General features: G+C 45.7%; 1 protein-coding gene across 2 annotated transcripts in view; it reads left to right on the top strand.

Moving 5' to 3' along the window:
- GRK3 (G protein-coupled receptor kinase 3) overlaps positions 1-13,344 on the top strand; it is a 148,843-nt gene that overhangs the window by 121,879 nt on the left and 13,620 nt on the right. For both annotated transcript variants that reach the window (XM_029049390.2, XM_029049393.2), the window contains 2 exons: positions 9,952-10,018; positions 13,142-13,242. In XM_029049390.2, the coding sequence (XP_028905223.1) occupies positions 9,952-10,018; positions 13,142-13,242 (168 nt within the window). The remainder of the gene's footprint in view (positions 1-9,951; positions 10,019-13,141; positions 13,243-13,344) is intronic.

Here is a 13,344-nt window from a genome sequence, read left to right as displayed (position 1 = left end):
TTTACAAACTTAGAGGTCCCTGAGGATGTGAGAAAGAAATAGAGAAAGAAAGAACTGTGTATAAGAAATGTCCAGCTAAGTCCCAACTTGTCGATGATTTGTTTCTGCAGGAGTGTTCGTGTAGTAGGCAGTTTTAGCAAGGACTGGGGTGTTTACCCTATCCAAAGGCAGCTTGTTGAGTGAGTTTAGGACAGTTGGTTTATTTTGGAATTTAACTACAATAATAATTGTGGTATTTGTTAAACACCTGCTCTGTGCCAAACACTGGACAAAGGTCCAGGTCAGAAGGACCTCAGTTCTCATTCCAGCTCCACCGCCTGTCTGCCGTGTGACCTTGGGGAAGTCACTTCACTTCTCTGGGCCTCAGTTTCCTCATCTTTAAATTCGGGAAGAAGACTGTGAGCCCCACGTGGGACATGGACCGTGTCCAACCTGATTAGCTTGTAACTACCCCAGTGCTCAGTACAGTACCTGGCACACAGTAGATGCTTTAAAAATGCCATTAAGAAAAAAAACAACTAAGGAGAAGAGTAGATATAAGATCATGAGAACATTTGAGTGTACATTTGTGTCGATTATAATGGGGGTTCTGTGCCACTTAAGCTTTCAGCAGTCAATCCATACTTTTTATTAAGCACTTTCTGTGTGCAGAGCACTGTCCTAAGCCCTTGGGAGAGTAGAGTAGAGGAGGTAGGCATGATTCCCCCCAAAGTGGAGTTTACAATCTAGTCGGAAGTCAGAAGGACCCAGGTTCTAATCCCAGCTCCGCCACTTGTCTGTTGTGTGACCTGGGGCAAGTCACTTTCCTTCTCTGGGCCTCAGTTCCCTCATCTGTAAAATAATAATGATGGTATTCGTTAAGCTCTTACTATGTGCCAAGCACTGTTCTAAGCGCTGAGGGGGGGATACAAGGTAATCAGGTTGTCCCACGTGGGGCTCACCGTCTTAATCCCCATTTTCCAGATGAGGTAACTGAGGCACAGAGAAGTGAAGTGATTTGCCCAAAGTCATAGAGATGACAAGTGGCGGAGCCGGGATTAGAACCCATGACCTCTGACTCCCAAGCCCGGGCTCTTTCCACTGACCCACGCTCCTGCTCATGGGGGATGAAGACTATGAGCTCTATATGGGCCAGGGGCTGGGTCCAACCTGATTTGCTTGTATTCACCCCAGTGCTTAGTACAGTGCCTGGCACATTGTAAACGCTTAATAAATACCTCAATTATTATTACTGTAAGATTTAAATAAATCACGGAGAGGGGAATCAACCCAGCATAAGGATCTGCACGTTAGGGCTGTAGGGTGTGAGTATCAAGGCGCTTAGTGGGTCTGGGCTTTAAAGCTAATCGGTGGAAACAGAAGAAACACTTCAGATGTGGCAGTAAGTGTCAGCGGGGAGGGAGGGCCCCAGTTCTGGCGGCCGGTCCAGTCCGACGAAGCGGACGGTTCCCAGCTGGACGGGGCCTGGGGCCGGCACCGCTCGTTCACCCACTCTATCGTCCAGGGGCCACGTCCTCTGGACCCCGAGCCCCGCAGCCGGAGCCCCCTCTCTGTTCCTATCCAGGAGCAGGGCTGCTATTTATCAGCCAGCAGGACTAGCTTGGCCTAGTGGCAAGAGCCCGGGCTTGGGAGCCAGAGGTTCTAATCCCAGCTCCTCTACTCGTCTGCTGTGTGACTTCGGGCAAGTCACTTCACTTCTCTGGGCCTCAGTGACCTCGTCTGTAAAACGGGGATCGAGACTGTGAGCCCCATGTGGGACAGGAACTGTGTCTAACCTGATTGCCTTGTATCCAGAACAGGGCCTGGCACATAGTAAGCGCTAAACAAATACCATAATTATTATTGTGTTTTAAGTGCTTATCATGCATAGAGCAGTGTGCTCTGTCTCCTCTCTACCTGCCATTCCCTTTCCCCTCGCCAAGGAGCTGGGGGGTCTCACTCAACAGCGAGAGGCAGTGTGGCGTAGTGGAGAGGCCCCAGACCTGCGATTCAGAAGGATCTGGGTTCTAATCCCTGCCTCGCCACTTATCTGCTGGCTGACCTTGGGTAAGTCACTTGACTTCTCTAGGCCTCAGTTATCGCATCTGTAAAATGGGGATTAAGAGTGGGAGCCCTGTCTGGGGACATGTACTGGGTCCAACGTCAATAACTTGTATCTACCCCAGCGCATAGAAGGGTGGCTGGCATTCATTCATTCAGTCATATTTATTGAGAGCTTACCTTGTGCAAAGCACTTGGGAGAGTACAATATAACAACAGACAGACACATTCCCTGGCCGCAACGAGCTCACAGTCTAGAGGGGGAGACGGACATTAATATATGTAAATCAATCAGTAAATTACAGATATATACAGAAATGTACATCTGTGCCGTGGGGTTGGGAAGGAGGATGAACGAAGGGAGCAAGTTAGGGTGACGCAACAGGGAGAAGAGGTGAGGAGGGCTTTATCAGTGAAGGCTTCTTGGAGGAGTTATGCCTTCAGTAAGGCTTTGAAGTGGAGAAGAGCAATTATCTGTCTGATAAGAGGAGGGAGGGCTCTCTAGGCCAGAGGCAGGATGTGGGCGTGAGGTCGGAGGCCAGATAGACAAGATTGAGGCCCAGTGAGAAGGTCAGCGTTAGAGGAATGAAGTGTGCGGGCTGGGTTGGAGTAGAAGAGCAGCAAGGTCAGGTAGGAGAGGGTGAGGGGATTGAGGGCTTCAAAGCTGACGGTGAGGAGTTTCTATTCGATGCGGAGGTGGGTGGGTAACCACTGGGGTTTCTTCAGGAGGGGGGATACATAGACTGAACATTTCTGAAGGAAAATGATCCGGGCAGCAAAATGGAGTACGGACTGGAGTGGGGAGTGACCCGAGGCAGGAGATCAGCAAGGAGGCGGGATAGAATAAGTGCTTGCATTAATTCGGTAGACGTTTGGATGGAGAGGAAGGGGCGGATTTTGGTGATGCTGTGGCGGTAGAACTTACAGGATTTAGTGACGGCTAGAATACGTGGGTTGAGCGAGAGAGAAGTCAAGGATATCGTAAGCACTGAACAACTGCCATAAAAAAACCACAAACCAGTGGTTTTCTAGGAACTTCAGGGCATCACTTTGCCTGCCTGCAAATGTGGCCCTCTAGATTCCCTGGAAATCTTGCTCTCCCCTTCTAGGCTGAGATCTGGCGTTCATTGTGGGCAGGGAACGAATCTACCAACTCTGTTGTATTGGACTCTCCCAAGCGCTTGGTGCAGTGCTCTGCACACTGAAAGCACTCAATAAATACCATCAAATATATTGCCCACTCAGCCCACACCCTTACTCCAGTCAGCCCCTGGGCAATGAATAATAACAATGATAATAGTAATAGAGCACTGTGCCAATAAATAAATACAAATAAATAAAATGACATGTATATGTCATTTTATTTATTTTTGTTGATGTCTATTTATGTTTTGTATATATATACACATAAGTGCTGTGGGGCTGGGAAGCAGGGAAGAGCAAAGGGAGCAATTCAAGGGGATGCAGAAGGGAGAGAGAGATGAGAATAAGTGGGGCTTAGTCTGGGAAGGCATCTTGGAGGAGATTTGCCTTCAATAAGGCTTCAAAGAGGGGCAGAGTGGTTGTCTGTCAGATTAGCGGAGGGAGGACGTTCCAGGCCAGAAACAGGATGTGGGCCAGAAGTCCGCAGCGAGACAGGCGAGACAGAGGCGCAGTGAAGAGGTTAGCGGCCCCAGAGGAGTGAAGTGTGCGGGCTGGGATGGAGAAGGAGAGAAGCAAGGTAAGATAGGAGGGGACTAGGTTTTGAGCTTGTGGGATTTCCCGCATTGTACGGGCTGTACTAGACCCTCATTTCCTCTTCTCCCACGCCCTTCTGCGTCACCCTTGCCCTTGGATTTGCTCCCTTTATTCACCTCTCCCTCAGCCCCACAAGCACTTAAGTCCATATCGGTAATTTTTTTTTTATACATTTTTTTAATAGTGTTTGTTAAGTTTTTATCATGGAGGCACTGGTCTAAGCGCTGAGGTAGTTACAAAGGTTAATCCGGTTGGACCCAATCCATGTCCCAATTGGGGCTCTCAGTCTTAACCAGTTTTACAGATGAGGGAACTGAGGCCCAGTAGAAGTGAAGTGACTTGCCCAAGGTCACACAGCAGACTAGACCTGACTACCAGGCCCATACTTTATCCTCTAGGCCACGCTGCTTCCCATATAAGAGCATGGGCTTGGGAGTCAGAGGACATGGGTTCTAATCCCGGCTCCGCCACTTGTCTGCTGTGTAAAATTGGTCAAACCACTTAACTTTTCTGTGCCTCAGTTACCTCATCTCTAAAATGGGAATGAAGACTGTGAGCCCCACGTGGGACAACCTGATTCTCTTGTATCTACCCCAGTGCTTAGAATAGTCCTTAGCACATAGTAATACTATAATTATTATTATAATTTATTTACATTAATGTCTATCTCATCCTTTTGATCCCATCTCTGCCATTTCTCTGCTCTGTGACCTTGGGCAAATCACTTTACTTCTCTGGGCCTCGGGTCCCTCATCTGCACAATGGGGATTAAGACTGTGAGCCCCACATGGGACATGGATTGGGTCCAACCTGATTAGCTCATATCTACCCAAGTGTTTAAAAAAGTGCTTGGCACATAATTGGCACATAGTAAGTGCTTAACAAATAACATAAAAAAAAATTCCACCCAGGCCCATGACATCATATGCTTTTTTCTGGGGGAAGGTTACATGGTTAGGTCGACTTCAGCATTTTCCAAAATAGAAGGGGATGCTTTGAATAAAGAATCATCCAGGATACATTAGGAATGGATGTTCATAAATTCAGTTGTATTTATTGAGCGCTTACTGTGTGCAAAGCACGGTACTAAGCGCTTGAGAGAGTACAATACAACAACAGGAACATTCCTCCCCACAACAAGCTCAGAGTCTAGAGGGGGAGATAGACATTAATATAAGTAAATAAAGAAAGAAAGAAATTACAGCTATGTACAGACACACATCTGTTCATCAAGTTTTTTTTGTGTGTGTGTTAGGCTAAACTCTATCAACCCAAATCTAGAAAGGTAACTGAAAACATCCAGATGATGGTTTTTCGCAGGGGATGATGTTAAGGAGGTATTTTTGTTTGTTTCAAAAAACAGCATTTACACCTACGGGCTGAGATGTGTTGGGCATATTTTGGGTTCCTCCAACTGTAACGTAAATCTCTCTCAGACGTTATCAGACTTCAAATTAACTTGGACAGTTTATCACCTCAGATATCACATCCTGTCTTTCACAAGACTCTTAGACTGTGCATTATCTCCTTATGCGGCCTAGCAGCGTGGCCTGGTGGAAAGAGCCCGGGCTTGAGAGTCATAGGACTTGAGTTTCAATCCCGGCTCTGCCACTTTCCTGTGTGTCCTTGGGTGGATCACTTCACTTCTCGGGGCCTCAGTTCCCTCACCTGTAAAATGGAATTACGACTGCGAGGCCCAGGTGGATCATGGACTGTGTCCAACCTGTTTATCTTATATCTATCCCACCGCTTAGTGAAGTGCCTGGGGTACCAGTTCTTGGCACATAGTAAGCGCTTAACAAATACCATAATTATTTTTATTTTCCTTACTGTCCTAAAAAGCTATTTATTGGGCACTTACTATGTGTGGAGCACTGTCCTAAGCACTTGGGAGAGTACAATAAAGCAAATTTGGCAGGCACGATCCCTGCCCACGGCGAGCTTCCTCCTGGCTGTAGTTTTTCATCCGGCATCTGCCTCTCCTGTTGCGTCAAGGTCCTCTTGGGCAGGACTCTTTTCTGCTACTTTTTTTGCCCATTCCCAAGCACTTACTACATAGCTCTGCACACAATAGATGCTAATCTCCTTGAGAGCAGGGAGTGGGTCTGCTAACTCCTTTTGAACCCTCCCAGGCTATACACTAGGCACGTTGATGGTTTGACTGGTCTAGACCCTTCAGGACAAGGACGACTGTCCCTCTTGGAATCAAGCCCTTTGTAATCACGCCCGACACACTTGAGGGTCCCATTCCATTGCTAAACATATCCATTAACGACTCTATCGCTAATGGGCAAACGGGTGTGAAAATATTTCTCCAATTAATTTTATAGCACTGTTTCCCCACACGAACCTACTAAGAAACAGTGTTCTAACGGTCGTTGAGCCCGTGGGTTCTTGTCCTCCTAGGCATTTCCTGGCTGAAAGTTCTAGCGTATAGTCATTTTGCCTATGTTTGTTATAGGAACTGGATGTTTTTCATGTTTTCATGTTTTGAAGCTGACCAATTGTTTTTCATTCCCCATTTGTTGAAACACAATAACACACTGCTCTATTTTTAGAACTGGGTTAGAAGTACATAATAATATGAATTCTTCAAGGTTAGAGTAAAATTTGAGTGGAGAAAATCGACTGCGATTGGGTTTTATCGCCAAGTAGCTTTCGTTTGCGAATCAACGATACTAAATGCCTATTTGCTGCAAAGATTGGTAAACTCGTTGAGGGCAGGGACCGTGTCTACCCACTCCGTTGGATTGTCCCTCTCCCAGGAGCTTAGTACAGAGCTCGGCATGCAGCGTGGCTTAGTGGAAAGAGCTTGGGTTTGAGAGTCAGAGGTAGTGGGTTCTAATCCCGACTCTGCCACTTGTCAGCTGGGTGACTTTGAGCAAGTCCCTTAACTTCTCTGTGCCTCAGTTACCTCATCTGGAAAATGGGGATTAGGACGGTGAGCCCCCCGTGGGACAACCTGATTAAATTGTATCTACCTCAGCGCTTAGAACAGTGCTTGGCACATAGTAAGTGCTTAACAAATACCATCATCAACATACAGTAAACACTCAATCAGTACAACTGACTGATTGACTGATGGATAAATGAGTATTACATTGGTTCCTGCCATTCAGAGCCTGGGAATGAAAACCAGGTTCTGACTACCCCCTGGTGTACAAAACTGAAATAAATTTACTTGAAAAAGTAATGCCGTGGGGTTTACCATCTCCTTTAACAGTAATATAATAATAATAATGATGGCATTTGCTAAGCGCTTTGTGCCATCTAATGAGATGCACTGTATTGTCCCTTCCACTTTTAAAGAAAGATTAGCCAACTCTCTTGAAACGAAGACTTTACAACCTGGAAGAAAGGTTCCCGGGCTTGGAGTCCAAGGACCTGGATTCTAATCCCGGCTCTGCCATGAGCCTGCTGCGTGACCTTGGGCGAGTCCCTTACCTTGTCTGTGCCTCAGTTTCCATGTTTGTAGAAAGGTGATTCAATTCCTGTTCTCTCTTCCTCCTAGACCATGATCCATATGTGGGACAGATTGGGCTTTGGCTTAGTGGAAAGAGCACGGGCTTGGGAGTCAGAGGGTGTGGGTTCTAATCCCTGCTCTGCCACTTGTCTGCCGTGTGGCTTTGGGCAAGCCACTTAATTTCTCTGTGCCTCAATTATCTCATCTATAAAATGGGGATTAAGACTGTGAGTTCTACATGGGACAACCTGATTACCTTGCATTTACGCCAGTGCTTAGAACAGTGCTTGGCACATAGTAAGCACTTAACAAATATCATAATTATTATTATTATTATTATATCTACTCTGGGGTGTAACACAGTGCTTGGTACGTATACATGCTTAACACATACCACAATCATTATTAGTCTTCTTCTGTGAAGGTAACTCAATATGGCCAGTCAGTCGTATTTATTGAGCGCTTACTTTGTGCAGAGCACAGTACTAAGCTCTTGGGAGAGGACAATAAAACAATATAAGAGATACATTCCCTGCCCACAGCAGCTTACATTCTGGAGTGGGAGACAGACATTGATACAGATATTAGCAGGGAACATGTCTGTTAATTCTCTTGCACTGTGCTCTTCCAAGCCCTTAGAACAGGGCTCTGCACATAGTAAGCACTCAGTAAATACCGTTGATTGATTGGTCGCTATTTATCATCACATTGATTTATCATCACTGAAATGTTAGAGGCAAAGGAGTGTAAATGGTCTTTGTTCTGAAAAGACTTTTAGTTGGAAAAATTTCTTGTTTTCTCATTATATTGCCTTTTTTTAGTCAGCCAGTCACTTGTATTTATTGAGCACTTACTGTGTGCAGAACACTGTACTAAGTGCGGAGGAGAGGACAATATAACAATAAACAGGCACATTCCCTGCTCACTACGAGCTTGCTGTCTAGAGGGGGAGATAGACAAAAATAGAAATAAACATAAATTTTACTCAACTAATAATTTTTGAGCCCCTCCTGTTTGCAGAACACTCTTCCAAGCACATTGGGAGAGTTCAGTCCAGTTACTGGACATGATCCCTGCCCTTTGGGAGCTTCTAGTCTCGTCGGGGAGATGGACACTCTTAACATGAATTAGTGTTTAATCTTGTCATCTCCGACCCGTAGCAACTCCATGGACACAACTCTCCCAGAACACCGTACTCTGCATTGCCATCGTTCTGGTAGTGGACCCATAGAGTTTTCTTGGTAAAAATCTGGAACTGGTTTACCTTTGCCGCCTTCCTCACAGTAAACTCGAATCTCCGCCCTCGACTCTTTCCCATGCCTTATCAGCCCAGCCCCGATGAGTGTTGACTTGTAGCCGATGGCCTGCCACTCCCAAGCCACTGGCCAAGCTAGGAATGGACTGGACAGCCTCTGCTTGACTCTCCCTTCCATAGTTGAGACTGGTAGAGGCCTGGAAACTCTCCAGGTGCCATCCTGAGAGGGGAAGTCTTTATTAGGGAAGGTATAATCTGTATTAGAGCACTCTGGATGCTTGTGAGGGCTTTGATGCTCAACAGGTATATAAGGGGAAGAGATTAGAAATTCATCCCAGAAGACCTCTAAGATGGCTTTGGAGCAGTTCTGTGAAAATAGAGCTGGAATCGGTCGAATGCATAGCAAAGTCTGAGCAGGAGGAAGGGGTTGAGCAAGAGGTCACCAGTGGGAAAGGTGAGAACAAGCAATGGGGAGGAGACTAGCTTGAATGGAGTGAAGTGTGAGCTGGAGTATAGTGGGAGAAGAGCGTGGATAAATCGGAGGGAGAAGCAGCATGGCCTAATGGATAGATCCCGGGCCTGGGAGTCGGAAGCACCTAGATTTTAATCCCGGCTCCACCACTTGTGTGCTGTGTGACCATGGGCAAGTCACTTCAATTTTTTCTTTTTAATTGCATCAGTTGAGCGCTTACTGTGAGCCATCACTTCATTTTTATTTTAAATGGTATTTGTTAAGCACTTACTATGTGCTAGACACTGTACTTTGCACTGAGGTACATAAGCTACTCATGTTGGACATGGTCTGTGTCCCACGTGGGGCTCATAGTCTTCATCCCCATTTTACAGAGGAGGTAGCTGAGGGTCAGAGAAGTGAAATGATTTGCCCAAGGTCACCCAGCAGACAAGTGGTGGAACCGGGAGAAGAAGCCAGGACCTTCTCACTTCTAGACCCGTGCTCTATCCACTGGGCCATCCTTCTCTGGGCCTTAGTTCCCTCATCTGTAAAGTGGGGATTAAAATTGTGAACCTCCTGTGGAATGTGGACTGTGTCCAACCTGATTACCTTGTATCTACCCCTGCGCTTAGCGCAGTGCCTGGCACATATTATGCGCTTAACAAATGCCATAATGAAACAACATGAAGGGGGACTGGAGCAGATTCAGAGGCCTAGTCATTGGAAGCATGTATTTTGGCCTGAGAACTCCAGTGAAAACGAATAGTCAGAAAAGACAAACTGACTTCTAGTTTTCCCAGAGCAGATAAGCCTCCATTATCTGATGGGGCCCGGGTTTCTTTGGAAAGATGGCTGCTTCTTTGTGCTATGAAGAGCTGTTGGGATAGTTTGGAAGCTGAAGAACATCTGATCATCCCGCTGCTCAGGGAACAGAAGCCTGTGTCCCCCAGTTTGACCTCTGAACTCTGATCAGAATTTTTTTTTTCAATTTTCTTTCTACAGTCACAGTCCCTTCAGGCAACACAAAACCAAAGATAAGCACGAGATTGATCGGATGACCCTGACAGCGGTAAGAGGTCTCTTTGTCCCATTCGGTAGCCCCATTTCCCACTTTCCTGTGTGACTTTAAGCACTACAGCTGAACATTTCATCAGTCAGTCAATCAGCGGGATTTATTGAGTGCTTACCGTGTGCAGAGCGCCGTACTGAGCGCCTGGGAGAGGACAGTAAAATAGAGCTGGTAGACACGTTCTCTGCCAACCAGGAGCTCACAGCCTATAGGTGGATGCGGGCATTAAAATAAAGAAAGAAATTGCATGTGGGTACGTGAGTCGGCTGTGGATTCTGAGCACATTAGCCTGAAGCCTTCTTCAGTCAATCAATGATATTTATTGAGTGCTTACTGTGTGCAGAGCCCTGTACTAAGCGCTTGGGAGAGCACAATACAACAGAATTAGCAGATTCCTTCTCTGCCCACAACAAGCACGTTAATGTGGATTCCCTTCCTTTTTCAGCCCCACAGCACTTATGGCCTTATCCGTACACTCTGCCTTTTTCTGTTTCTGAAATTGATGTGAATGTCTGCCTCGTCCCCTAGTCTAGAAGCTCTGGGTGAGCAGGGATACCGACTCTGTCGTTGTACTTTCCCAGTGTCCCGCCCACAGCCGGCGCTCAATAAGTACCTTTGATTGACTAATTCTACCCCACAGCCCTTATGCACATAGATACGTATATCTTTAAATTATACATTACAAATAATTTATTCCTGTTAACGTCCGTCTCCGCCTCTAGACCGTCAGCTCACTGTGGGGAGAGAACGTGTCTTTCTACTCGGTTGGATCTTCCTCTCTGGAACGCTCAGTCCAGTGCTCTGCACATAAAGGCCCCTGGTGATAATTCATTCATTTGGTTGTATTTATTCAGCCCTTACTGTGTGCCGAGCACTGTACTAAGCACTTGAGAGAGTACAATGCAACAATAAACAAACACATTCCCTGCCCACAACGAGCTGATGATTTTAAGACTATGCCTCTCCTGGAAAGACTTGTCAATCAGAGGTATTTTTGGAGCACTACTGGCTGACATCATATTGCCGGGAGATTCTAATTCTTTAAATTACAGGCTGTAAATTATTTGCTTTTATTAATGTTGGTCTCCTCCTCTAGGTTGCAGTTTCCTTTGTGGGCAGGAATTGTGTCTACTGACTCTTGGGTTGTGATTTTCCAGTGCTCTTCCCACAGTAGGCACTCCATAAATACCATTCTCTGATGAATTTTACCTCACAGCCCTCGAGTACATACCTCTAAGTCCCCCTTCTCCTCTACTCCCCATCGCCCCGACTAGCTCCCTTTGCTCTACCCTCCTCCCCGCCTCACAGCACTTGTGTATACATATTTGTGTATAATATATACATATTTATAATTATAATTATATTTCTTTTTATTAATGCTATATATCTATAATTCTATTTATAATGATTCTACCAAATCTTGTTTGCTTGTTTTGATGTCTGTCTCCCCCCTTCTAGACTGTGAGCCCGTTGTGTGCATGGATTGTCTCAATTTGTTTCTGAATTGTACTTCCCAAGTGCTTAGTACAGTGCTCTGCACACAGTCAGTGCTCAATAAATATGAATGAATGAATGAATGAATATGCCAAAAATGATTTCTTTCCATTAGTGTCTGCCTCCCCCTCTAGGTTGTCAATTCCTTGAGTGCAGGGATTGTGTCTCTCGACTATTATATTGTTCTTTCACAGTGCTCTGCCCACAGCAGGCACTCAATAAATACCACTGATCATTTAATTCATTCACTCAATCGTATTAAGCACTTACTATGTGCAGAACGCTTTTCTAAGCGTTTGGGAAAGTTGTTGTCTTTTGCAGTCGAGTCATATCTGACCCATAATGATGTCATGGACACATCTCTCCCTGAATGCCCCACCTCCATCGGCGATCGTTCTGGTAGTGGATCCATAGAGTTTTCTTGGTCAAAATATGGAAGTGGCTTACCAATGCCTCCTTCCCGTGCTCAATAAACAGTGACAATCCCTGCCCACAACGAGGTCACCATCTGGGGCGGGGATGGGAGACAGACATCAATACAAATAAATAAAATGACTGATACATACTGTCTGAACTATGTACAGTGTTTGGGTACAGTATAGTACAGTACAGTACTTTGTGCAGTGATACTGTGAGACTGGGATTGTTGGGGGGGAGCAGAGGGAGCAGGTCAGGGTGACGCAGAAGGGAGTGCGAGGTGAATTTAATTTTAATTTCAGTTCATTAAATTTAGCTTAATTTTACCCCACAGCTCTTGTGTACCTTTGTTTAAATTATATATGCTATAAATAATTTATTTCTATTAATGTCTGTCTCCCCCTCTAAGTTCTTCATGGGCAGGGATTGTGTCTCCCGACTGAGGTTTTGAACTTTCCCAGTGCTCTGCCCAAAGCTATGCTATCCATAAATACCACTGATGGATCGATTGATTTTACCCTTCACCACTTAGGTACATATTTAAAAATTATGTATCACAAGTAACTTATTTCTACTAACATCTACTAACATCTGGCTCCCCATTTAGACCATAAGCTCATTGTGGGCAGAGAATGTGTCGGCCAACTATGCTGTATGGTCCTCTCCTGAGCACTTAGTTCAGTGCTCTGTACATAAATAATAATAATAATGGTATTTGTTAAGCTCTTACTATGTGCCAAGCACTGTCTTAAGCACTGGGGTAGACACAAGGTAATCAGGTTGTCCCATGTGGGGCTCACAGTCTTAATCCCCATTTTACAGATGAGGTAACTAAAGCACAGAGAAGTGAGGTGACTTGCCCAAAGTCACACAGCTGACGAGTGGAGGAGCAGGGATTAGAACCCGTGACCTCTGACTCCCAAGCCCGGGCTCTTTCCACTAAGCCATGCTGTTTCTCCTATGCCACTGACATAGACTCATTCAGTTGTATTTATTAAGTGCTTACTGTGTGCAGGACACTATACTAAGCATTTGGGAGAGTACAGTACAGCGATAAACAGATGCATTCCCTCCCCACAACAAGCTGATGATTTTAAGACGAGGCTTCTCCTGGAAAGAATAGTCAATCCAGGGATATTTAGCGAGCACTACTGGCTGAAATCGATTTGCCAGGAGATTCTTATTCATTCCTTTTCTTCTCTTCTTCTCCAGAATGTGGAACTGCCGGATACGTTTTCCGCCGAATTGAAGTCTCTCCTCGAGGGTCTCCTTCAGCGAGATGTTAGCAAGCGGCTTGGATGCCAGGGCAGCAGGTGGGTCTTCCTCTCCGCAGGAACCGATGCCGAGGAACCCTCGGGCCGCTCCCTTCCAAGAAAAAAATAATAATTCTCCCTCTTCTATATTCTGCAGTATTT

This window comes from Ornithorhynchus anatinus, chromosome 21 (assembly GCF_004115215.2).
Source record: "Ornithorhynchus anatinus isolate Pmale09 chromosome 21, mOrnAna1.pri.v4, whole genome shotgun sequence".
NCBI classification, from domain to species: Eukaryota; Metazoa; Chordata; class Mammalia; order Monotremata; family Ornithorhynchidae; genus Ornithorhynchus; species Ornithorhynchus anatinus.
This window is presented reverse-complemented; position numbering and strand designations above follow the sequence as displayed.